The sequence below is a fragment of the Clarias gariepinus genome, chromosome 14 (genome assembly GCF_024256425.1).
Source record: "Clarias gariepinus isolate MV-2021 ecotype Netherlands chromosome 14, CGAR_prim_01v2, whole genome shotgun sequence".
NCBI lineage: Eukaryota > Metazoa > Chordata > Actinopteri > Siluriformes > Clariidae > Clarias > Clarias gariepinus.
In genome coordinates this window covers 18117609-18144950 of record NC_071113.1, presented here as the reverse complement: position 1 = coordinate 18144950, position 27342 = coordinate 18117609, and the positions used below count along the sequence as shown (strand labels likewise).

The 27342-nt window shown below is 39.0% G+C and overlaps 3 protein-coding genes across 5 annotated transcripts; 1 reads left to right on the top strand and 2 right to left on the bottom strand.

Moving 5' to 3' along the window:
• The first annotated feature begins 747 nt into the window (after positions 1 to 747).
• faap100 (FA core complex associated protein 100) lies at positions 748 to 7069 on the top strand. Its single transcript, XM_053511361.1, has 9 exons — positions 748 to 1196; positions 1284 to 1402; positions 2423 to 3063; positions 3934 to 4173; positions 4502 to 4658; positions 4870 to 5770; positions 6524 to 6640; positions 6751 to 6837; positions 6933 to 7069. The coding sequence occupies exons 1-9, from the start codon at positions 1050 to 1052 to the stop codon at positions 7056 to 7058; spliced, it is 2535 nt and encodes an 844-aa protein (XP_053367336.1). The 5' UTR covers positions 748 to 1049; the 3' UTR covers positions 7059 to 7069.
• A 402-nt stretch (positions 7070 to 7471) lies between these two features.
• tap2t (transporter associated with antigen processing, subunit type t, teleost specific) lies at positions 7472 to 14510 on the bottom strand. 2 transcript variants are annotated; one of them, XM_053511363.1, is made up of 12 exons: positions 14359 to 14510; positions 13529 to 14237; positions 13312 to 13426; positions 13092 to 13222; positions 12769 to 12974; positions 12425 to 12622; positions 11063 to 11191; positions 10731 to 10919; positions 10377 to 10550; positions 10048 to 10207; positions 9828 to 9964; positions 7472 to 9027 (listed from the first exon to the last, which is right to left on the bottom strand). In XM_053511363.1, exons 2-12 carry the CDS (start codon positions 14013 to 14015, stop codon positions 8821 to 8823), a joined length of 2133 nt encoding a protein of 710 aa, XP_053367338.1. In that variant the 5' UTR covers positions 14016 to 14237; positions 14359 to 14510; the 3' UTR covers positions 7472 to 8820. The 2 variants fall into 2 exon arrangements, with proteins under 2 accessions (XP_053367338.1, XP_053367337.1); XM_053511362.1 differs by having other exon boundaries at positions 13529 to 14148.
• A 2357-nt stretch (positions 14511 to 16867) lies between these two features.
• Positions 16868 to 26302, bottom strand: slc16a5a (solute carrier family 16 member 5a). Of its 2 annotated transcripts, XM_053512033.1 has the most exons (5): positions 26055 to 26302; positions 23737 to 24154; positions 21189 to 21332; positions 20138 to 20968; positions 16869 to 18108 (listed from the first exon to the last, which is right to left on the bottom strand). In XM_053512033.1, exons 2-5 carry the CDS (start codon positions 24014 to 24016, stop codon positions 17885 to 17887), a joined length of 1479 nt encoding a protein of 492 aa, XP_053368008.1. In that variant the 5' UTR covers positions 24017 to 24154; positions 26055 to 26302; the 3' UTR covers positions 16869 to 17884. The 2 variants fall into 2 exon arrangements, with proteins under 2 accessions (XP_053368009.1, XP_053368008.1); XM_053512034.1 differs by lacking the exon at positions 26055 to 26302 and having other exon boundaries at positions 16868 to 18108; positions 23737 to 24046.
• Between the last annotated feature and the right edge of the window lie 1040 nt (positions 26303 to 27342).

The window sequence follows — 27342 nt, the reverse complement described above, 5'->3', positions numbered from 1 at the left end:
TTGGGCCCTCAACAGTCTCTGCTCCAGAGGAACCATATCATGTCCCACCTTGTGTTCTTGGGATATGCAAAGAAATGTGACCAATACAGTGTTGTTCTTCTTCTATCATTGTAAATAAATCAGTATCTGAATCTGATTTTATTCGCCAAGTATGTTGACACACACAAGGAATTTAATTACCGGCTGTTTGTGGTTCTCAAAGTACAGACCAACATGAAACACTGTACATTTGTTATAGACAAAATACTATACACAGTAATTACAAAACATTTAATAACTGTGTATGTAACAGGGGTACATAAAATGTACATGAAGTAAATGTGCAAATTAGTTTAAGCAGCTGTAGTGTGCATTACATACTGTATACTATAATGTGTAGTGCAAATACTTGTAGCAAGCAGCATTAATGTGTAAAAGGATGCAAGGAGTTTGTAAGAAGCATTGTGGTGCTTTTACACATTATATAGTACCAGATGGTAAAAATTAGAGCAAATATCAGGAATGTACAATAGGGTGTGAGAATTTTGTAAAAAGCATGTTGGTTAGTTATTTTGTTTGTTTTTACAGCAGATTGCATATGGTCAAGTTCAACTGTTTATGGTTTTTTTCTAAAAAAATTTTTTTTAAGAATTTCAGTCAATATCAGTTCTAGATTTGTATTTTGTCTTAAACATACTTTAGGGATCCTTAGGATGGTTGATGGTTCTTGTTTCCTAAAGGATTTCTGTAAGGAAGCTCCAATTGGAATAGGGCTTTATCCACAGCCAGTCCGGTAGGTGGCGGTAACACACTGACAATGTTTACTGAACCTGTCATCGGTCTTGTTCCGAAGAAGACGAAGAAAAAGAAGAAAAGTCCAGCAGAGGGCGGGCTCCTGTACAGTACCGTGTAGCGCAACAGTTTTAGTAGAAGTGAATAAAAACAAAGATTCTGATTGGCTGATCAACTTCAGCGCGCTTTCCTTCAGAATGTTGAGTTTGTAGCGCAGTAATGCAAAAGCTTGTAAAATAAATCATGTCTTTGTGAATAAGTTATCCCGAGCAGAGGCTATGGATGGGCCGAGGTGTCTTGTTGAGGTGTGGGCGGATTTTGGTGACTTGCTTTCAGCCAATGTGATGAGTCACGGTGCAGATGTGATCCTAAGCACCGGGTCTAACGACGTCTTTATTTTTAGTGGCCAAGAGAGAAAAGTTAAGGCAAGTGAGTTTTCTGGGGTCTGTATTATTGTTGCAGTGTTTATTTAAAGGTCGTTTTATCTGTGAGGGTAAATGTTTGTATTACAGACTGTGCTGCAGTTTGATTCTCCAGTCACATCCCTGGCCCTAAGTGCTGATCAGTGTAGTCTCTATGTGCTCTGTGACAATCACCACCTTTACTGCACGCCTCTCTCTCTGGGATCCAGGTAACCTTAGACATTTTGAGAGATCATCTCTAGATTAATATCATGATAATTTCTGATTCTTTTTCTTCTGAGGGTGAGTCTAAAATGATCCGCACTCCAGTTATATTAAAACTTCTTTTGGCTCGGTTAAGGATACTGTCTCCCCAGTCACCACTGTGCAGGCGTTACTGTGGTACATCCATTTATTTGAAACTTTGATGCGAGCAAAAATGGATGCCCCACCTTTGACTTGCACTGAAGAAAGGCCGCGTGCAGTGCTCCGTCTCCTTTCTTTTTGGTCTGAGGGTGTGCCTGGTGCCTAAACAACTTACACAAGATTGAAAACAGAAGTATTTGCAAACTAAATTTGGGCCGAGACTTTAAGCATTACTACGAGCCTGGGAGCAAACGGCAGAGTATGGAACAGAAACATCCTCAATCGGTGACCGAAAACAAATTTAAAAGTTAACCATCAGCTGGAAAATTTATGCTTAGAGTTTGCTGGGATTCTCAAAGGCCAGTTTTAGAACATTATCATTAAAAATGTTCAACAATCAACAGTAAGATGATTATTGAAGAGCTGAAGCCTAAACTTCAGATTAAACACAGAGGACTGATATCCAAAGACGTTATGATCTTTCACCACGATGCATTGCCCACACTGTCAACACTCTGCAAAAACTTAATTTTGAGGTGTTTAAGCATCCTCCTGTTAGTCCTGTCCTGTTCCTGCTTTGTCTGACTTTTACCTGTTTGGTCCCCTGAAAGCATCCCTACAAGAACAAAGATTTACTTCTGATGAAGAAGTGAAGACAGAGGTGCTTTTGTGGCTCGCAGCTCAACCCGAAACATTTTTTACTTTTTTAAAATAGACAAAGTGCATTGAAAATCAAGAAGATGCCGAAAAAGGAGTAAGAATGCGGATAATTTTTGACTCACCCTTGTATAACTATGATCTTATTTTCCAGTACTTACATAAAGTCCTGCATTATAAAATGTTTCCTGTAAAAACCTTGATCTTTCCTTTGATTATATACACAGCTCCTTATCTAAAGAACAGGATGATGACCCTGCTTTGTCCGTGGTGTCCAGGGACTCTGTTTTGGTGAACCATGGCGATGTGCTTTCTTTCAATGTAGCAGAAGGCATACTCGTTACTGCCATTCTGCAAGAATCTTTCTGGACTTTTCACCTCTATGAATTGCAACCAAGTTCAAACAAATTTAAGAAACATGCAGTGTTAAAGTTCCCAGCTGTCAAAGGGCTTTCTCACAATGATGTGGATGTGCAGGATAGGATGAGCTCAGCTCCAACATTAACCTTCATCTACCCTAACTCTTCACCTAAAGCACACGCATGTAAACGCCACCCATGTCTCGATCCTCTCCTGTTCAGGATCTTATTTGGAGTTGATGCATCTCTTATAAATTCTCCCATTATTCTTTGCGGTTTACCCGATGGACGCCTTGTGTTTTTCCCACTACTCCTACCTGCACTAGCTAGCTCGAGGGGAGAGTCGCCTATCAGGGTTTTCTACAGCTTGGAGCAGCCAATTGCATTTATTGGAACGTCTGTTACTGGGGATCAGGGAGCACAGTGCCTGGTTGTGATTGGTCAAAGGGGTAAAATCCTGCTGGTCACAGCCAATCAAAGAAGCTCTGATGGAACAGCAGCAGACTCCAGTAAGCTTTACAGTTTATTTTATATGAGGGCTGTATCAAAAGTGGAAATGTTTTTTTTTGTTGTTGTTGTTTTTAATTAACTGGCCTAGGCTGTTCATGTTACAGTACCAGTCAAAAGATTTATTTTTCACATTCTGAAACTGGATTTTTAAAACAATTGGAACTGTATTTTTAAAACAATAAAATAACACATATGAAATCAGGTAATTAATTAACAACAACAGTGGGTTGTTTTATGAAGACATAAAGGTCATCACCAGTTAACAAACAGCACCTCAGATTAGAGCTGTTATGAAGGCTTTACAGAGCATAAGTAGCAGATGCATCTCAATATCAACCATTCAAAGGTAATTATTGCATGCCTTACGCATTGTTTTACAATGTCGAAAGAAATAAAGATCATGAAAGATCCTGGAATTAGAAGAAGTGTCCAAAGTTTTGACTGGTAGTGTTCACATTTAGGTAGCGGAACTCTTCCTCTTTACAAAGGTACGGCTTAACATAGTCTCTCATATTGCTCTTGTCAATGCCATCGTCTCCACAAACATTCTGTAGCGTAGTGGGAGACCATCAACTGCGAAAAAAATTATTTTTAAAGACGATTCACTGCAGAGTTGAATTCAACATTGGTGCAAATGCATCACTTATGATTCAACCTATGGTGAGTAGTACTTTTCGTACAAAGGAAGAGTTACTCTTCCAACATGTGCAATTTAAAGGTCCTACATCAGTTAATAAAAACTTGGTCCCACTCATGCACACTTTTGCGATACTTTCGATACAGCCCTCATAGTTCTGTGGTAATTATTATTATTTTTTTGTTTGCTGTGGTAATAAATGATAAAACACTATGTTGATGTATTTCTAAAGGATTCATCGAGCACTTTGTTCCGGGGCCTGTGGTATGTGCCTGTGTAGAAGGTGAACGTTTATACTACAGCACTGGCACAAACCTCTTCTGCCTGTCACTGGACAAGACTGTAGCACTTTCGTCATCATCGACATCCATCACGGCAGGGTCAGACGGAGACAGCAGGAAGCCAGAGAATGCTGTCTGTCTGAATGTGTGCAGAGTAATTGCATTAACTGAGCCTTCTGTCAGTCCTGCAGGTACATGGGTTTTCTCCATAAACGAAACTAAGGCAATAGATAATGTTTTGTTAACGTCAACTTAATAATTAGTGAACAACTTTATCCGGAAGCTAATTGTTTAAAGTGAATCAAAACATAACTACTTAAAATTGTTTTATTTCCAGAAGTTAATTCATAATGATTAAAGCAGTAAAAATCTAATTATAATCCCTATTACCCATGGTAGTTGGGTCTCTGGTCCACTGTAAGCAAGAAATTTTGTTTAACTGGATCTTTAGAGATTTTGGTAAAATGGTAGGTGTGTACAAGCTTTTGCAACTAACCGTGTGTATTATATGAATTGTAGGCAGCGTGCAGCTCCTGGCTGTGTCTCTCAGTGGAAGACTTCTTCATGTGACCCTCCCTCAGGATGTAGACAAAGCCAACATGTCTAGACTGGCTTCATCACAAGCAGGGCAGAAGATCAAAGACCTCCTGGCTAGAATTGGAAATGTTTGGGAGAGGTAAGGTTATTTAAGAAAAATAATTGATTATTAACTTGATTATTCAAATTAAAATTTAATTTGTCACATACACAGTCATACACAGTACGATATGCAGTGAAATGCTTATACGACCGCAGTGACCTTAAAAAAAATGTAATTTTTTTTATTTTTTGATGCTTTGGACAGTAAAACAAAATTAGCACTGTTTTCACCAAACTAAATTTTCCAGAGCAACCATAGAGAAACAACAGCAGGAATTAAAGAATCACACGCTCATGCGTTTAAATCACGTTCTCCACGTCTGCCATTTGCTTTCACGCCATGAGAAGTATGACCGGCAGGCGTACGATCACCAGTGCGATCACCAGCCACCAATCAGCTGTCAGGCAGCAGCCAAATGGAGTACGCTACTTCAGAAAGACTCTCTGGTTCTTACTTGCGTATTGGAAAACCAAAGTTCTTGTGTCTTAGACCAAGGATGGACTCTTTGCCTTCAAGTGCAGTCAAGTCTTCCTCTCAGTGCAGGGGGGTCGTCTAGAACTTTCTCATTCGCTTTGACGAAACTGGACTGCGGTCAAAAAGCCGAAGTGACGATACCTCTGGAGAGTGACAGCGACTTATTTCTCCCAGTCCAGATCCACTGCTCGCTTGTGTATACTTTACAGACTTTACTTAACCCTGAGGAATACAGGCAGCTCTCAACGAGTGACACCTCACTATCTCAGCTTCTCACGCACACAGGCTGCATCTGTCTGGCTCTGAATACGTTAACCCTAGATTGGCTAGACGCCTTAAGGATAGAAGAGCCAAACTCAAATGGGCATCATATTCCCAAACAAATCAGTATTTGGGATGCCACACGGGTGCTCCTGAGCTCCAAACGAATTCCCACAGATGAGCCGGCGATGCCGAAGGCTGCTCCTTATACTGTAGCAATCCACATTTCCTCAGAACTCCTGAGGAACTGGCACAGCTTACATGAGTGTAGTAGTGCACTTCTGTGCATTTCCGTGCTCAGATGGCTGCTGTGTGGAAAGACGGCTAAGACAGAGGGACAAGAGGTAGTCCAGACTCCAGTGGTGTGTGCCAAAGGGCCGGACAGACAGGCGGTCAGACTGCTGACTAAGGAGGTATGCTTGTGGATCGATTGTTTGGCTTCCTTGTAATGTTCTATTGTATTAGTTGTGCTTTAACTTTATATCTATTAATATACATAAAAAATACCTCAGTATTTTTAGTATGATTAGACAGGCAGCGTGTAGAGATTAATAATTAATACGAGGGCTGTTGAAGTCAAACTGGGACTTGAAAACTTCAAGTACAGTATTGAATGTTGTTCCTGTGAACATTCACAGAATAAAATTCCTGATTCTTGAAAGTTGATGGATTATCTGTCACTTGCACATTATAGATACTTGGCTGAGAGTTACTGCGACATCCACCTTACAGTCCTGACAATGCTATTTTCCACATGTCCCAGTTTGACTTTAATGCCCCTCGTACTTTACCTTTTTTTATTTATTTAGTTTTAATGCATACTAGTTTTTATCATGGCAGCACGGCGGCGTAGTGATTAGCGGGTTCGCTTCCCGCCTCAGGGTCTGTGTGCATGGATTTTGCATGTTCTCCCTTGCTTGCTAGGTTTCTTCCCACAGTCAGACATTCAGTGTGCCAATTGATTGGCACTCTGTACAGGGTGTACACCAGCTTGTGTAGGGTCAAGCAGTATAGATGAGTGATTTTTTAGCATAGTTTCCAACCATCTGACTTAAAACTCCATTCCAGCTTATTATAGCCAAATAATATTATATATTAGACCTTTTTATAGTTACTGTACTATTACAGTATTATTATGTCCTGTTATGGTCTGTCCATTTGTGCAGGTCATACTGAGTGACTTTCACACTGAAGGACCCCTACCTGTTGTGGAGGTACAGATAGAGAGTGTTTCCATGTCCGCAGTGTGTGGATTACATCATGCCGTCCTGCGACGTGTTCAGGTGTGCATATGGACAAGACAAGAAGGAGACAATCTCCTCATCGTGATAATCATACTCACTTACAAAGTAAATAAATAATGAGTTATTAAATAAATGAGTCACGATTTTAGGCCTTTCTGAGAGACCCTGCTGTAAAACCTGATAAGCCTGCAGAGCTCAGAGGTCAGAGCTTATGTGAGGCTGTTCAGCACATGGAGGTAACACACACATCTAATCATAACCTGTGTTCAGTTGTACATACTTCAACCACCAGGCAACAACAATGACAAACTAACAGATTAGTTTATTTCAGCATCTTTATAAGGAGCTGCAGGACCTTCGTGACCCGGCTGATGGAGTCATGAAGACAAAGAGGATATCAGAGTCGCTGCTTCAGCTCTACTTGCAACTCAGAGAGAAGCCATTGGTCATTCTGTAAATGCACACATTAGTTAAAAATATAAACTATAATCAGCTTGGTTATTCTATGGAGAATGTACATAAGGAAAGTAATACATGGGTATCAAATTTATGAAAAATATATTTATTAGTATTAATTTTTTTGTCAGTTCATACAGTCCACGACCATTTTGTCTGTATCTTAGCTTCACTAGCTTGATCACTGTCTTTTTAACAACATAAAGTGACAAGCTAAATTATATAATAATAAGACTACAAATACTTATTGATCTTGAACGAGTTTTATTTTTGTTTTTACACATTTATTCATCTTTGTGTTACAATGACTAATCCATAAATAGTGAGTTTTCTTTCCATCATTCAAGCTTTTCCAAACAATCTCTCTTTGTCTCTCTCACAAAAACTTTTACATCAGACCAGGCTAAATAAGCAAATGCCATATTACATAGTGTGTGTTATATAATGTACATTGTATAAAACTGAAAGTGGGCTGGATGTGCAAAGCTGTTGTAACATTTCACTGGCAATGCTGTACCATGCTAACACCTATCCACTCATGCAAATTTTTGCTTTGTAAAGAAAATAAAATTCAAACAAATACAATCTGTTTTCAGTATCTTCATAGATTAAGTGCACCAACATTTTGCTGCTTTTAAATCATGGACAAGCATTAACATGCAGCTTTAATGATGGTTTATTAATTTTTGACTCAAAAAACTTTGTTTTTTGTCTTGTCCAGTGTTTTTTGAGTGTGGTGAAGACTACGAGCAGCACATACAGTATTTATTTTTGCAAATGCAGTTTTACATTCTGTACTAAGAAAGTCATTTTGTCCTTGTGACCAGCTAGCAAAAATAGGTTAGTTATGGAAACTGCCTGTTTAGCAATGTATAGTAGGCAATGCAACCAACAGTTTTTTATGTAGTTAATTATTAACTCGCATTAATTGATGTTAATTGTTGCCAAATATATATTTTTTGTTTGTTTCTTCATCATTTATTAACATCTTGAGACCTAAATGAGGACATGACATACTGTTTTCAATATTTATACAACTGGAAATAATTATTTTGTCTGGGAATAACATCTTTCTGTTTAAAAAAAAAAGCAATAAAGATTGAAGTTATTGGGTGCTAATAAAAAGAGAAACAATGAGGAGAAATTGCACTAAACCATTAGAACTACAAAAATAGAATACTAAAAACCTTTGGATTAAACATCCAAGCTTAATCATGTGCATATTTGTCAATCTATGTTTGCAAACCTTTGGTATTCCACTGATAAGCGAGTGATGAATGGTGAGCTCTATATAGGTCATGCATTCAGTAGAAATGGCAGGGGGGGAGGGGGAACAAGCAACACTTTTTAAAAATACTATGAAATTTAAAATATTTGTCTAGACTCACCCCAAGAACAAAGGGGAGGCTGTTTCATTCAAGTCTTCACGTAGCAACTAAAGCTACATAGGGATTTTCATTAGTTGATAAATGAGTGTGAAAATTGCTGGTGACTGCTTATTAAAGTAGCAGCCAGTTGATTTATTTGTTGGCCAGGGAGAAGAAAACTGCAAAGCCAGAGACATGATCCAACTATCCTTGGGTTATTGGATTGGCACCTGAGCTCTGAATGGAATTCTGTGTGGCTAGATATGTAAAGGTCTCGGTAGTATAATCCAAATTAATTTCAGATGTTAAAATAATAATTTGAAATCAATCTCAATTTCAAACTGATTCACCTATCATTCATACTTACAAATCCATCCTTAAAGGTAATGAATCTGCTCAATCTTGGTCTGAATCCACTGCAAACAGTTTTTCCCTGAGTTTGAAATATCGTCCTCTTTCAGCCATAAGCTGCTCGTGCGTTCCTTGTTCCACAACCATCCCGTCCTCCATGTAGATGATGTGATCAGCTCTCTCAATGGTCTTCAGGCGATGAGCGATTACCAGGACTGTCTGACCCTTTGATCCAGCGAGGACTTCCTGAATCTGAATAGGAAGTGAGAGAACGTTAAACTTTTCATAGTTTAGAGTTACAGTATAAATTATCCATAGCTTATGTCACCTGGTGGTTAGTTTGTGCTGAGACTGTGCCCTAATGTGTTAGCCTATATGCATCCTAAGGGAAGGTTTTACAGATACCAAACAGAGCCTGATCACCACCAATTCTTAAACACTTGCTGTTTCACATGCCAGCTACCTAACAAATATGTTTAGGTGAACTTATTTCCACTGACACGCACGACTAACCTTCACGTCATGAACAGCTGCCTATATACTATCACAGGACAGCTGAGGGTCAGGGGTGGCTCAGTGGTTAAGGCATTGGATTATGGTTCGGAAGGTCAAAGGTTCAAATCTTACCTTTTGACAGTGGTGGGCCCTTGAGTGAAGCTCTTAACTGCTTACATGTATAATGAGATAAAAAGGTAAGTCACTCTGGATAAGGGCATCTGCCAAATGCCTACATGTGAATACACTCAGAGGAAATCCACTTTCCATTAACATGAACTCAGAGATATCGCTCTGATTGGCAAGGGAAAAAATAACACCATGTTACCAACCAAGTGAGCCATTTCACTTTCCTGATAAAGTGGCATTCCTCTTGTGTTGCCTGTATAATAACCTCTGTGTTCTGGCTCATAGCCTTAGGATACAGCTTTAATCTGTGTTCTTTCCTGTTAGTTTGAATAGATCATATCCAACTGATCTTAGTTTTCAGTTCAACAATTCTACTTTGAGAAACGATAAGTTTGTACTGGTCAGTGTAGTGACTGTACTATACGTACCGCATGCTGTGTGTTGATGTCCAAGTTGCTGGTAGCTTCATCCAAAATGAGGATTTTGGGATTTCTGATTAACACTCTGGCTATAGCAATACACTGCTTCTGTCCTGAGGACAGCTGTCCACCACACTCTCCAACATCTGCAGCCCAGTAACATTAATACTTCATTTACCACAAGATTAAATTTATAAAAGAGTCTTAAGATATCTACTAAAATTTTCACCTGTGTCATAGCCTTTTTCCAGTCTGCAAATAAAGTCATGTGCATTGGCCTTCTTCGCTGCCTCCTTCACCCTCTCTATAGTGCAGTCACGTAGGCCGTATGCAATGTTGTATTTCACAGAGCCAGAGAACAGCACTGGGTTCTGGGACACAGCTGCCATCTGTAATAAGATGAAACGGCATTAAACTATTTAGTTTAACTCTAACCAAATAAGTATATTTTGGCAGACAGAGGGACCTAATGTCGCTTACTGTGATTAATTATTTTGATAGCATTTCTACATATTCAATTTCCGTATTAATTACATCAGTGTCTGTGTTAGTGCTCACCTGGCTACACAGATATTGGTGTTGGTATTCATTAAGTGGTACATTGTCCAGTAGCACTTTTCCCTCCTGAGGCTCATAAAACCTTTGCAGCAGACTGACGCAGGAAGTTTTACCACCACCGGAGTGTCCAACCAGTGCTGTCATCTTCCCCGCACTAAGCTCTAAACTCACAGACTGAAACAACGGTTTAACATGGTTTAGAGGGGTTTCCTTATAAAGCATGAAATATGTCAGGTCAGAGCTCTTTCTGGGAGCCAATTACTAAGTAAAAAATATGTTAATAATGAAACAACTCTGCCTTATTTTTGTTATATTTCCTGCACATATTTCTACATCCCCAAGCATAGTGCATACCTTAAGTGCTTTCCTTTCGGGGCGAGAAGGGTAAGAGAGGGTGACGTTATCAAAGGTAATTCTTCCTTGCAATTTCTCGGGGACCCAATCCCCTGGTTCTTGCATGTTCGATTTTCTGTCCAGCAAATTGAACACCTTCTCTGCTGACCACACTGTGTTCAGAATGTCTCCATAGACATACAGCAGTTGCTGAAAACATCAAAGAAACAGAAGGGTTTGTGATTTTTGTAAAAAAAAAAAAAAAAAATCTAGCAGGCGTCCTACAACACACAGAAAAAGTGAAAAAAATGCATATGCATTTGTGGTTAAACAGTTCAGCTTATTAAACTTACCCTCATGTTGGTCACCATGTCTTTTTGATACAAAACAAAAGCCAGGAGGCTGCCACTACTCAACTGACCCGAGAAGATGAGACGGCGACCGAGAAGCAGCATCGCCACCCTTAGGCTCAATGTTACACACTACAACGGGATAAATAAAGCAACACGGTGCATTAAATATCGAATCAAACATGAGTAAAAAGCACAAACTGTGCGCTGCAGAATGTCATGTCATGCATGTCAAGGGTAACAAAAAGAAGTGAATGTGACTAGATACTAGAATGCTTTAGGTATACTGTACATCAAGGAACCAAAATACTGAAGATATGCATCAATTCTGATCAGGAAATAACTTTTCAGCAAATAGCAAAATGTCATTACATCTCTTTGAATAAAAACCCTTTAGGTATAGACATTGGTCTGATTTTAGGAGGTAATGAAAAAATAATTGGTATAAAGCCCAGTAAACAGTAAGTAATGAAACAAAGTCGGCTTTGAGGACCATTTACATTTTGTACAATTTGTGCTGTTTTATAAGGAAATTAGTTACAAAGTTTAACTGTGCATCCTGCAGAACCGCCCACAGTTTTTCTGAGTACTTTGACGGCTGCAACTGCTTCTTTTTAACATGCAAATCCAGCAGCTTCCTTTTTTGTTCTAAAAAGTGGTCTCTTATATAATATAAATGTTCTCTGTTCTGGCATACATATGTTTTTCTGTAAATTAAAATTTTGGGGTGGAATACTAATTTTTAAAAATCAGGAATTTATTTTGCAAAAATCTTATTTTTTATCTCAATAATAAAGCCATAAAACAAAAATAAAAATTCATAAATACATTTTGTAAAAAAAAAAAAACACCTGAGACTTTTGACCAGTACTGTATGTGCTGTGTTTGTTACACATATTAAATCTTTAGACTGTTAGATGTGTGTTTATTAGCAATACCATGGACAGTTACCAGAAATAACTGTAGGAGAAGATGGTCTAGCTACACTTTATGGCCAAAAGTTTTTCTTTACACAATCACACTTATTCAAAACTTATTTGACCTTTGTTGTTATAATATCAAATTTTGTGAAGTGGCTTTCCAGTGATTTTCTAGTGATCTGCCTATTCAACCACAAGAGCATTCATGAATTCAATGAGGTGCAGCCAGGGTTCCAGTTCATCCCAAAAGCGTTCAGTGGAATGTGGCATTAAAGTTGTCATCCAAAGACTTTCTAGACAATTATTGGCATCCAACTTTGGGGCAACAGTTTGGGTAAAAACTACATACTGTACAGTATATTTTGATGATCATTTGTACAAGAAAGAGGGACTAAAACATGTCATATGCACAATGCTACAGTGTGTAATGTGTGGAGTGGCTCACTCTGCGCAGAAGGAGATGGACTGCGCTGAAAATGCCCTTGCGTTTTAGTATCTTCAGCTTCCTGTCCAGAGCCTCCTTGTACCTCTTCAGCTCCTGAGCCTCAGCCCTGAAGCTTCGCACAGTCTTTACAGACCCGATCACTGAAGATGCTAGCTGCTCGATTTCAGCCAGACAGTCCTGCAGTTCCCGTGATGTTTTCTGCGCATCAGGACACATGATAAGTGACAAAATAGCCATTTTACTACAGAAGGTTTCCTTTATACAACTGAAGATCCTGATTAAGTAACATGAACTAAGATTGTGTAGCTTGGGAAAACTACTACTGTAGTCAGAAGGTCAATTACCTGGTAGTGAATGTTGTAATAGTTCTGTATGACAGCTAGGATAGGCATCTCCACACAGGTAAGAAGTGTAAGCTGCCAGGATAGACTGAGCATCTGCACAAGCATGCCACATGTCTTAACCAGACTTCTCAGGAGGACATTCACATTCATAGCTATGGAGCGACCCATTTTATCAGTGTCTGAGACCAGCCGCGATGTCAAGCTTCCTGTAAGAAAAGGGCAGAGAGCTGGTCGAACAAAAGATCCTGAAGATTTCATTTCAACAATATTACTCAAAGTTTTTTTTTAGGATTTTTACTATTTTCAACTATATTGCACATCACCTGGTTTATTTTCTTCAAAGAAGCTTATGTCCAGTTTCATCAGGTTTTGAAACAACATGTGTCGAATTCTCTTGTTTAGTCTGCTCAGGCAACACATGAACATGCCTCCTCTCAAGCCAGAGAACATAGAACTAAGAAATAAAGAAACAAGCAAGTTTTACAAAAAACATAAAAAACAGCAAAACAACAACAGCAACAGAGGAAAACAAAATGCATTTGCCTTCCAAAGGAGAAAAGGGACATGCACACGATGGCCCACATGAAGTTGTCGTGCTTGTAGTCTCCACTCAAACTGTCAACGATTCTCCCCACGTAGTATGGAATACTTGCCTCAGCTGAAATGAGGGAATAACATTACACTCTAAACAGCAGGTTTTATCTCTGTATGGCAAAACATGTGCATTTAAAATTAGATCCGGTAAAAAAAGAAGACTTACTTAAAGCAGCCAAGATAAGGAAGAAAAAAGCCGTCCCCAGGTGCAGGTAGTCTGGCTTTGAGTAATGAATCACTCTCATCAAGAGATCTCTGGCCTCTTGCTCTTTCTTCACCTTTTTACTAGGGAACGCCTTATCCCACATCAGATGGACCAGAGTAACAGTCACTGCATTTAGAGCCACCATGCAGGGGATGGGCACAGGACTAAACCCACACCTGCCTCCGAAAACTAGTGTTTGCGCCATATCAAACACAGGAGGTGCGTAACATAATAACGCGACCCAGGGCTTCAGGAGATTGTGTCTGGTCTTGTCCAGAGCGGCTGAACTGACCGTGTGAAGCAGAACCCAGCTGAAAGCCCTGAAAGCCCACAGCCATGTCAGGTTCACAACCCAAGCGCCCTGACAGAAGAGAAGCGCAGTCCACAGGGAGAGCCAGAGGATCAGGTCCAGGAAGAGGAGAGATCCGTATGCATGCCATGCTGCCATGGTGGACTACTGTAGTGATCAGGGGATGGGTTCGAATCCCAGGACTGTGCGAATGCGTCAGCTGCTTGGCGTGGAGATCCTCTAAAATGTAAAAGTCACTTTGGAGAATATGTTCATGTATTTCTTTTCTTTCCTGGAAAACAGAGAGAAATGCGTGCAGGTGTGTAATCCTGTCTGAAAGACATCCTGATCATTCTCCACGGATAGGAAGTGAAAGCAACCCTGTGTAAAAGCAGTGTTAGTGGTGATGGTCTAAAGTCGCACTGGAATGATTCACAGCAAAATAAAAACAGCACAAACAACAACAACAGCTGAAAGAACAAAAACAGCAAACGGAGCTCACCAAAATTCGGGCTGATTGAGGATCTTCTTCGCCGCGTCATTTCTGTTTCCTCGTCTGTAGTTTTACTTTCACTTTCAGAAGTGGATTAAAATAACTCGCCAACAGCTGAACGACACACACACACACACAAACACAAACCACACACACACACACACACAGCCGAGTTTCACTTTTATAAAACATAAAAAAATTCCCCCCCTAGGGCTTCGTGATAATATCAACATTAATTTCTCCTCAGCTTGGTATCTTTTTACTTCGCCTTGCCGCTGTTTCTGCAGCCGCTAGAGGGCGCACGACGTTAGAGTACGTTACCGACGTTTGAGGAGACATCAAAATAAAAGTTCTGTTTTTATCTAAATAAAAGTAAAAAATCCAACATTTTTGTTAGAGGGTGTTCAGAACAACAGCATGTCAGAGACTGGCACAAAAACTTACAGAAGGTGGCATTTTTACTTTCTCGCAGGAGATGCTGGTCAGCAAGAAGTTCAGCAAGGTTGATGATGATGATGATGATGATGATGAAGACGATGATTTATTCATTTATTCAACTTTTATACCTGTTATCCTTTACAGGGTCACAGAGGAGCTGGAGCCAGGGTGAACCCCGGGGTACGCCTTGGATAGGCCACCAATCTATTACATAGCACACACACACACACTACAGGTATATATTTTTGGAAGGCCAATTAGCCTAATCTGCATGTCAGTGGGAGGAAACCAGAGAACCCGGAGGAAACCCACCAAGCACAGGGAGAACTTCACCTCCACACACACACACACACACACACAGACCCAGGAAGGGACTAAATCCCCTTAACCCTGGACGTGCAAGGTCACCATGCTGCTGCTGCTGATGATGATGATGATGATTTTTTTTATTATTAGTAATAGTAGTACTGATATTGTAATTGTGGTTTTTGTTTTTAATGTATTCGTATTAGGAGTTTTGTAAATCTGGAGCATTTTTGGAATATGTATAGGAGAAACAATGGTGTATTTGTTAGCACTGTGGCCTCACACGTCCAAGGTTGAGGGTTTGAGTCCTGTCTTGGGTCTGTGTGCAGGAAGTTTTCATGGTCTCCCCATGCTTGGTCGATTTGGTTTCCTCCCACAGCACAAAGACTTGCAGAGTAGGCTAATTGCTTATAGTGTGTGAGTGAGTTTGTGTGCATGATTGTGCCCTGCAATGAACTGGCACCCCGCCCAGGGTGTACCCTGCCATGTGCCCCAAGTCCCCTGGGATAGGCTCCAGGCATCCTGTGACCCTGTAAAGGATAAGCCGTGTGGTAATGAACAAGAGAGTAAGTAAATATGTACAGTGAAACCTCGGATTGCGAGTAACGCGGTTGTAAGCATTTCGCAAGATGAGCAAAAATTAGGAATAAATTTTGACCTCAAAAAATGAGCAAGTCTTGGTTTACAAGTACCGCGTATCCATTTTGACGCCAAGCGTCACATGATCACAACTGAACCAATGTTTTTTCTCTCTCTTGCGCTGCTGAATCATCGGTAATCGCCTACCCTGCTCGGTCTTAGTGCGCGTGTACTACTTACTATACCACTGTGTGTGCATATAAAGCATCTATTATTTTGTGTTTGTATGTGCATGAACTGTTTATTATAACACATTTGCGCACATGTTAAGCAAAAGCAAGTGTCATTAGAAAGGGTAAAGATTTATTTTCTCTCTCTCTGTCAGCCTGCACTGATTCCGTTAGTGTGTGTGCACGCGCGTCATTGGACAATTTGCCCCTTCCCTCCTCCTCTCGCCTTCACACACACCCACACACACAAACACACACACTCTACCAGAAGCACTGCTCTTTTGCGATTCTTTTCAAAGGTATATTAATTTGTTTTATTTTTACTTTACAGCAGTGGTTCCATTAGTGTTCGTGCACTCGAGTGTCATTAGCGATGTTAATGTGCATTTGTGTGTGTGTTTATGTGTGTGTGTGAAAGTTGTCCCACACTGTAGTTCTCCCCCCTCTCCTCCTCCCCATTCCTCCTCTGCTCTTACTTTAGCTTCACACAAATGTACACACATACACAGCGTGTGCATGAACAAACAAACACAGCGCACACACATACACAGCGCGTGCACACACGAACACTAATGGAAATACTTGCCGGGATTTATTTTTTCTTTTTTTAAAAGTAAAGTGCAGGTTAATTTGTTTTATTTTTACTTTAAATTTTGTGTTAATTATTTTTATGTATTTATTTTGGGGGTTTTGGAATGAATTATCGAAGTTTTCATTATTATGGGGAAATTCACTTTGCTTTACGTGTGTTTTGATATACGAGCACTCTTCCGGGAACGAATTATGCTCGTAATCAAAGATTCCACAGTATTCCAAAGTCTGTTTGTCTCTGGTCTGATCATCAAGGGGTAATGTGATATTCATATTAATGTCCTTACTGATGTCAGACAAGTAGTGTACCATTTGAAAGATGTTATATTAACAGAAATGTAATTGAATAATAAAAAAAATCTTATCATTTATTTAAAATTAAACAAGTTTTTATTTGATTTGTATTTATAAACTGCATTCAATATACCTTCTAAATAACAGATCACCTTATATACTGTATGGAAGTGTACATAGCCCTTACTTTATTTTCAAACAATATCATCAGGACCAATATATTGTGTATATTGTGTGTATTTTCTGTAAAAAAAAATATATTAGAACTAGCTGGACCTTTGGTATACAGTGCAAATGAACAGTTCTGGGAATACATGAATACTATCCTTCATAGGGCACATGATTTTTGTGCAGTTCCCAGACTGCATTAGATAAGGCATTAACAGTGAAGCACAATCAGTCTGACTTTGGACATAGTGTTTGGCTGTTAGATTAATGTCATAATTTTAATATGCAATTTAGTCACCATGTCATGAAAACGTAATATAAAAAGGTATTAACCATGTCTACACAGACTGATTGAGACGTGTGATAAGTGTGTAAAATGTGCAATAGCCTGCTAAGGTACAGGCCGCTACATCCAGAAACTACATTTGACTTCCATAAAGCATAATTTATAAAGTACTGGCATCGTTTCAGAAAGAGTGTGGTACATAAATTAATGTAAATATAATGTAAACAATTTTCAGAGTAATACATTCCAAAAATGTCTGAAGAAGTGCAGGAAACGTTCCTACTTCCAATAAGGCAATGTGATCATTAGCGATCTGAAAAATAGGTTCAGACCAACACTGACATTAACAGGGCCATACTGGGAAGTGTACTGTAAAAGTAGCATATACAAATGAACATAATTGGTAATATATAATAGTGTCACATAAAGACACATCGTGCAATGTAAAGAAATAGAAACTTCACAATCTGACAAATACATTATGTACCTTTAAACAAGCCTAAAGTGTAAATCATTGGTGAAATGCCCCAAATATAACAATATATCCTGAAAATGAATCATTCTGTAAAAACCAAAAAAAATATCTTTATATCGATACATATGTCTCATTCATCAAATACAGTTGATTATTAATGCACTCGCTTCATACAGTTGTGACACATTCGGTTTCTGTAGCAGGTTCCTTGAGCTTTTTCCCCGCAGACACTCTGAGGGTTTCAGGTTTAACTTCTGACACTTGAGCAGACGATGGTGAACGGTGGTCCAGCCAGTAGAAGGACACCATGAGAAACAATGCTGATAAGGCCACTATGATACTGCAGGCGAGGAACACGTATGTGTACAGACCAGTGCTGTCCACAAGGCTGCCTGAACAACAAGAACAAACAAACAGTTCTAAGTAGCATGAAGACCAGAACGTACTGATTAAAAACACTGATTATTTTGTAAAAGGAAAAAAAAAAAGATGGCAATTATCGTTGTAATTTGAACCCTAAATAAAAAATTTGACATCCTGGACCCTGTGTTATCAGTCGGTAGTAGATTAAGATATGTCATGCCAAGCTCTGTTGGCTATCAGAAAGACAGACTGTACAGATAGTCTGATTACAGCCAGCAGTGGCCACATCTCTACAAAGATATCAAAGATATCAAAGTTTATTATGCAGAGGCTAAAAAGTATTGGGTTGCACGGCTGACATTTTGAATTGGCTTGTTGCTTGCACAAGCGTACCAGCTGTCCAGTCAATCTCACCAGCACTAATCAAGGGAGCCTAAAGCCCTGGCACCACCCGAAACCTGTCAACTTCTGCTTTTTCAATACAAGAAAAATTCCCTTCTTCCTTATTGCTCCACACAGAGCAATGTGCTTAGCACAGACTAGTACAGCTATTCACCCACATCCACCCACCCACACACACACAAATACTGTGTACCTGGGGGGATTAAACAATTTGCCAAATGGGTGCCATGATGCTTGTTTAAAGAAATAGATTTTCCTTAAAGCTGAATTCACATACAGTTCGTGCTTATGTCAAGAAACATACAGCCATGGGGAAAGAAAGTACAGCCCTCATCAGCAATTGTGCGTTAATCACAAATAAACATAAAATCCCAGGTGGTGCGTGCACAAAAAAATTTGTTAAAAAAAAAAAATTCTGAATTCTGAATACAATTACATTACATGTAAAAACAACTTTAGCAACAATAAATTGTTGAACCAGTCCCTCACATCATTTTGAAGACACTGCTTTTAACTAAAACTTAGCTTCAGTTCAATTGAGGACATTAATTTAAGTGCAGGACTTTTCAATCCCACCACAGCATCTGAATGAGGCTAAGGTCTAGACTTGGACATTCTGACACTTGAACTTTTTTCTTCTTTATTTATTCAGATGGTGATTTACTGGTGAGCGAGCTGGCGTGTTAGGGATCATTTCTCACTTAAAAACTGTGAAAGAACAAAGCGTGTACTTGTTTTTTACCACCTGGTTTCTAAATGTTGGTTTACATAAAAAAGAATGTCTACTACCTGAGGTTATTTGTTTGTATGGAGACATTGATGAAGACAGCAATACTGTTATTTTGGCTTGAATAAATACAAACATTGACAGAGGGTGTACTTTCTTTTCACATGACAAAATATTCTGTGCTACTGTTGTAAAAGTGAGGTTATGCTCTTTTGCAACTTTTCTGCGTGTAATGGACTTGCGTCCTCAGTCTACTATCAAAGAAGATGGCAGAGCCAGAGAGAGTTAATGACTTAATCAAATTGTTTTATCGACCCCGTGAATGGTTATATACAAGGATATAAAAAATAGTATTTGTATTATTCATCTATTTTTCCTTCCATATTGGAGTTCTCACTTAGGACTACTTATCACCAAAATGGTCCGGTGTGGTTTAACAAGTAAAATTAATTTAGCATAATGATATTCAGGAAAAAACAGAAAGTATAAAAGAAAAAAACAATTTAATACTCCTGTATTGTAATGTATGTGATGGTGTGTCTATGTGTGCAGGTAAATACTGAGTTTCATTCTGAAGGATCTCATTGGTGTAGCAGGGATCATATAGAGAATGAAGGTAGCTTTTATTCTCATAAATGTTCTATTATTCTGTATAATCTAAGTCCAAGTTTAACTTGAACACCCCTCAAACATCTGATAATAAGTACTGGATCTGTAGTGCTGGATCAGTATTTAACACTAAACTTGACATTTTCTAATATCTAAAAATAGAAAAGATGAGATTAACGCAGCCCAGGTTATGTGGACTGCATTGTGAAATTACTACAGATAAGCAACACTTTGATTAATCTTAAATCTTAAAGGGTTTAGCCTACAGTCATACTCATACTGTAGGTGATCGTACATACACACAGTCACACTATCCCTACCTGCTAGAGGCGGCCCAATCAGCAGTGTGACACTCTCCATGATGGCCAGCAGGCCAAGTGCTGAGGGGAAGCGGTTCATCTCTACTACGTCCATGAGCACAGTGAACATCAGTGAGCCAATCACGCTCATGGATAAACCATAAGTGATCACATAAGCGAGGAGTACTAGAAATGTGGGAGAAATACAACAGATGCTGTTGCTAAGTCCATTCAGTAGCACCGCACTTGAAAATACATAAACATGGCGGCCTTTGAACCAGGAAAGGCCAAAGATCAGGCCTGCAGGCGGCCGCACAAAGATATTAATAAAGCCCAAGATGGCGAGCAGCAGGGCAGCATCACTCTGCTCCATGCCATTATCTGTAGCATAAGGGATGAGGAAAACTAATGGCACCACAAAGCCCAGCATCATCCATGTAATCCCAATCGCATACAAGCGAAATCTCTGGTTACTGCAAAACAGATCAAAAGCCATGTGGCGATGAAATGAGGACATTAAACTCTTCTGAGCTGCCCACATCTGCTCTTTAAAGCTCTTTTTAACATGTGGTTTAAAGCCATTGTTCCTTTCTTTGGCGACTCTGTGCATCCTTGGCTGGAGGGGCCTCATGACAGCTCCACACACACAGCAGTTGAACAGCACAGCACCGAGCACAAGGAAACTCCCCCTCCAGCCTAGTTCACTGTGTAGGTAGTGGCCCAAAAAGGGCAGCACGCACAGGCCCAGAGCTGTTCCTGTGGATGACACGGCATTGGCAAAGGCACGGCGGCGCACAAAATAGTGACCAAGGATGGTGACTGCAGGTTGGAAGCTGAAACAAAAACCTAGACCTGTGTGAGAAAGAAAATATCTATTTACAGAAGGCAGTCTTAACACTTTAAATTCTCTTAATTACAGAAATTATTGATTATTTGTTTGTTTTTGTACTGCTAAAGTGACTACGTTGGCTAGAGGATTTATTGCACAACAACTTTTAAGGCATAATAATTTGAATATTGAGTTAAGATAAATAGCGCAAGGCCTTTTATTAGTAAATGAATATGCACTGACCTGTTATTACTCCTGCAGTAATGTAGAGCTCAATGATGGAATGTGTAAAGGAGCTGGCTGTCATCCCCAATCCACTCAAGACTCCCCCCATCATCACTGTTGTCCTGCAACCAAAATGTTCCACTAACACACTGCATAAGGGCCCTGAGAAGGAAAAGTCAAACAAGAACACAACACTAAAGAAACCTCTGAAACTACAGGCGGGCTGGTACAAAGTTTAAAGAAAAATTTTAATATTACAATTTGGTGCTCAAACGGTACTTGCAAAACCTTTTTTTGTAAAACCTGCAAAGCTAGTTTACCAGATCAGCAAACACCAACAAACAATTTGTACTGTATCACACAAGTTTTTCAAGCATCACAAACCCATCAGTTATTCTATTCATTCCCTTTGGCATATATGTTTTGCATGTGAGTGCATGCCTGTACTAATCTGTATATGACTGGGCACTCCCAGAGAATGGAATGCTCTTCGCTTTAAACCTACCAAATTATAATGGTAATGTGATCTAACAACATTTTTTGGTTTTCTACTACATGCTATGAGATATGGTCCATATATACGTTAAGTAAAAGGACAAAATATGTTGTATGAAAATAAAGGACAAACAAAATGCACATTAAAAGCACTCTTTCACTCTTACACATAGAAAAATCCACAGTCATCATGTCATCATCATTATCATGTAATGCCCTGACATTTGTCCCACTTTCGAAAATTTGGATAAGCTTCTTGTTTGTTAGAACATCTGAACCCAAAACTAACAAATGCAATATTCTCTGTAGTACAGATCTTCATATTCTCTATTACTATTCACCATAAACGGTATATATGGGGTCCAAGACCTGTGAGGAATCTTAGGATTTTTCCTTCTCTTTCATTTAAAATTAAAAGCAAACAGAAGGTTTGGATTTTTTAAATATTGAAACAAAAATGTAATATTTAATTTCTTGAAGGTTTAAGAGTAGTCAAGGTTAGGCCTGGTTATAATATGATGTAAATGGAAAAAGACCATTGTTTATCTTCAACTGTGCAGCTAAGGTGAGTCTATGGTTATGATAGGATCTTATTCCTGTTCTTGGCTGACAGGAATGATGTTTTTCTGCTCACAAAGGTCGTAAAGTATGTTTTTTTTTAAGTTATTACATCCTTCCTCGCAGGTCGAACCACCTCTGACCTCGCTTATCCACCCACAGAACTGTCACTCACTCAATGTTTGTTATACCAGATAATCAGCAGTTTCTAAAACATTTAAACCAGGCCACCTGGTTCCGACATCCTTATCATAATTAAAATCATACAGATCACAGATTTTCCCAAATTCTGATGTTTAATGTGAACATTAAGTTGAGCTCTTGATGCATAATTTTTGCACTGTGCTGCTGCCACATGACAGGTTGACTAAAAAACTGCATAAATGGCAAGGACAAACAAACTGTTAGAATAGGCCCTCACCTCTTCTTCACTTTCATATCCCATAGGACTGTTTGTTAAGCCCCATTCTCTACTCCCACTTCACTGATTACTGTGCTCCCATCTATCCCACCAACACCATCAATTTTGACCTGACTGTAGTTGGACTTACAGTATAGTATGTAGAGTATGGCACAGTGGTTAGTACTGTGGCCTCGCACCTCCAGGGTACTCAGGTTTCTTCCCACAGTCCAAGAAAAGGTTGGAAAGATCCATCCCACCCTGAGTTTGACCTGCTGTGGCAACGAGAGCTGAATAATACTCCAGCAAGGGCAATGGGGTATAATTTAGCTCTCCCTGGAGTATTATTCAGCTCTCGCTGCGGCAGTAGGTCAAAAAGATATTCAAAGAAAGATATTCATACCTGTTTGACACAGCAGGTTAAAAAGATAATATTCAGCCCTTGCTGCTACGGCAGAGCAACTGATATACTGAAAGATCCATCCCACCTTGGACATCATCTCTTTGACATGCTGTCCTCTGTCACATCGCAAACAAACAGACCTAAGGACAGCTTTCTACCCCAGAGCCGTACATGAACTCAAAACTACTTTGACACTGACTGTAAAGAATCTGTAATCACATGTACAGTTACTTTTATAGACACAATTGTGCATTAGTACATATTTATTCCCTAATGCTCTACCTGTACATAGGACCATTGCAATCCAGCAAACATGCAATATCTTTAAGTGTAATATGACTGCAGCTTTTTATATTTTCTTGCATTGTGCTGCCTTATCACACTGTTTAATATTTGTACTATTTTCTATTTTTTATGCACCAGAAGGACTAATACTTAATTTAATTTTTCCCTGTACAATGACATTTAAAGGATCTACTCTATTCTATTGTTTTCAGCGTTTATGAGTCATTGTTAGGAACCATATTTAATGAAATCAAACTGCCTACAGATACGGTATCAGTGTTTGTAGACAGAGCAAACAAAAAAATTATGGCTACAGCTTCCTGTTCACTAGCAGGGAGGTGACATTATGGATAAGTTCTCACGCTCAATACAACACAGGCACAAAGGTCCAAACCAAAAGCTGCTTTCTTGTATTACTACTGTACCTCCAGCATGTAGAACTGCAATCATTATGGATGGCACCCACGATGTCTCACTGTTGCTGGCACTGAATTCCATCTGAAGGTCAGTGTAAAAGATGCCCATGCAGGATGGAAAAGCAAGAGTCAGGGCTAGGACTAGTATGGTGGCCACCAGCACCACCCAGCCCCAACCTCCATCAGGAGCATCAACATGTGCCTGAGTCTTCGTGTCTCCCATATCCGCTTCTTCAATCTCTGGATCGCACAAATCTTCCGAATTATGATTTTGTAGTTGAGTGCCCATTTCCGCAAGCTGGAAGTGATCATGTACTGCTCTTATTTAATGTCTCAGTGGATGTCTCAGGCGTGGGTTATATGCACAGTTATGCATTCTTTAACTACGTCATATCATGCTTGATCTTCGTACGATCCCAGAGGATCTCTGTTAGAACAAAAGATAATAAGATTACAAAAAAATGTCCTTGCTGTGGGATAAATAAAGAAATATCTTATTTTATGTAATGTATTTTATAAAATTCTACAAGATTTGACAATTGTACAAAAAAAAATGTAAAAAAAATATATATAGTATAGCAGTTTACCTCAGACCTGTAACCAACTCGAAGCCTCAAGTGGAATGTTTATTTAAATTGGAAATTTTCTTTTGTAAGTGTTATTTGTGGGCCTACTCTTTTAATTGTTATTTTTGTTATAATAGTTATTAGTCCAATTGAGTTGTCAACTTATATGACTTAACTGAATTAATTGAGGCTTTAATTGAAAGAATTGAGTGTTCCTTTAGGTACTCAGGCTCTCCCTACAGTACAAAGACATGCACTGACAGCAAATTACCCTTAATATGTGATTAGCTGTGTGAAAGTGTGCGTGTGTGCATATATGTGTGTGCCTGTTTCCTGCAATGGACACAGGCAACCAAACATCCAGAGATTTTCCCATACATGCCAATTTTTTTTTGGTTAGTCATGTTTGTATAACTTTCCTTCGGCTGCTCCCATCAAGGGGTTGCCACAGCGGACCATCCAATCCGCACACAACTTGGTACAAGGTTAACGCCTGATGCTCTTCTTAATGTTTGAGTAATTAGTTCAAATGAAATAAAGTTTAGATCATATTGTCAATTGTACTGAAAAAATAATGTCACTCTATACTGCAAACTCCTAAGCCCTAAACATGTTTATTTAAAAAAATGGCAAAATGAAAAATTGGCTACAATGCTCTAATAAAAAGTTTCTAATAAAATGTTTGTTTAAAATAAACGACACAAGAAGCTATTAGAAAGGTTGTCGTATAACCATTTTATTATATTTGAGAAGTTAAAAAAGCTGACTATATAAAAATACAACAAAAAAAAGTCGGATTTTTAAGTAAGGAAGAAAACTAAAACAAGTTATTATAAAAGCTGATTCAGGTCGAAATAGTTTTAGGTTCTTAGATTCGGTAAAAAGTTGTAAAATAATGTTTTTTAAAAAGAAGCTCCAACTGCATTCTTTACTAGTATTATTCATTTGTGCCTTTCATTTATTTATTTTACATTTATATTAATTATTATTACTTGTGACTTATATACTTTATATAGTATTTTTGGTCTTGGTATTGGACAAGGGGTCCAATCACAGTGTGCAATCACATCTACAACCTGTTTTCGTGTGGCCGGCTCTATTGCTGCTGGATGTCAGAAATTTCCTTAGTGATCAATAAAGTATCTATATGAAAGTATCCAAGTATCTCTTTCTCATATAATCTATCTATCTATTTATTTATCTATCTAAAGATGTAACATTAGATGTATAAAACAGTAAACCAGCAGTGCTGCCATTAGTAAAAATGGTATGTGGGATTGTTTTTAGATATTAGAAAGAAATCCCTAACTAAGTAACTAAAGATGAAACTTAAAAACTAAAGATGAATTTAATAGAAAGGTAAACAGTATCTGTTTAATTACTAGGGGCTTTAGAACCAAAACTTCTACAATCACTGGTGACTGAAGTGGGTTAGCTAGAAATCTCCCTTACAGCCTGTTTAACTCGTTTAGACTCGTGTTTGATTCGCTTTCAGAGAACTGTTTTTGTTTGTTGGTTCATCAGTTTTACTCCCTAAAGTCCATGCGTAATGTGTGTGTGTGTGTGTGTGTGTGTGACCCAGCAGATACACAACTTCTTTTAGCTCCGGAAGACGCTGACAGGAAACCTTACAGCATATCGTCACGCGCTGTGTAGCGGGATGACAGTGATGTCCGCCGCGATGCCATAAAAACACACTTTTAACGATCCGAAGTCTCAGTTTTCTTTACCAGAAACAACCAGTACAAACCGGGAGCTTACCTTCAGGGAGCTAACACGCTTACATGTCTGCTCATGATGTCCTTCTGTTTGTGTGCTGAAGAACATCCTTTAATGTCTCGGTGATAAAGCAGCATAACCAGAAGTATTACCAGATTGAATCCGTGAAGTGCCAACAGTCAAACACGTCCATACTCACAGGTTTAAATGCAAAGTGTGTGATGATTCATAGCGTGCTGGACTCCCGCAGGCGCGGCCCCTTTAAATAAAACTGCGAGCTGTAATGTGAGCTGGGGCTCGGGGAGGTGTTGCTTTTTCCCTTCGAAGCGGATAACATACTGTAGGAGGTGCATCTCTCTAACTCTTAACTCTCTCTCTCACACACACACAGCCATTCTTTACTTTGTAAGAGAACACACACTTTATTGCTGCATCATTTCTGCATCTCCTCGCGCACATCAGGCTAATAAAAAGTGTTGAGACATTCACAAGCAGCCTGTCTTTCTGCGTCTGTAAAACATGTTCTTTTATTATTCAGATACGGTGTACATACATGCTCAGTTTCCTGGTAAACAATTGCAACAAAGTTCTGTGATAAAATGAGAAGTACAACAACAGTTTGAACACAAATACATTTTATGATAAAAACTGGACATTTTCTCTCAATTTTTATTTTCTTCCTCATTGCAATCTGTACACTGAAATAAACTGCATCAGATGACATTTAAAAAAACAAACAAAATATATATTTTTAACATATATATATTTATATATATATTAAAGGACAATCTGACCAAGACTATTCATTTCCAGAACACTTAGCTCCACAAACTTTGATTAGACAAAAGGTTACACGTGACATCAATACAGTTGATAACTTAACACATTCAAAACATCTGGTGTAAGGAGCAGGTTTGCAATACAAGTTTAAATGCCTTTCTTGGTATGTGTGCCCACATGCACACACGTGTATGTACTGTATATCCATGCATGCAGGTGATGTAGACTATCGTGGCAGATTTTTAATGTGAACAAGTACGACAGGTCTGGATTCCTGACCAACTCGGTCACCTTCTAAATGTCCATTTAGTGCTAAACATTTTAGCTAGATAGGTTCGGACAAAACAAAAGGAAACACAATAAACAGGAGTGGTGGACTGACTGTCTGAACATTTCCCCTTGTACATGGCATCCAGAAAAAACTCTCTGAAAAAACTGTCCATGCACCACTTCAGCCCTACACTACCACAAGGCTAGACAAAAGTCCCAGTATAGAATATTTATACTCTAACACAATGCATGCTTTCATGTTCACATACCAAAAAAACAC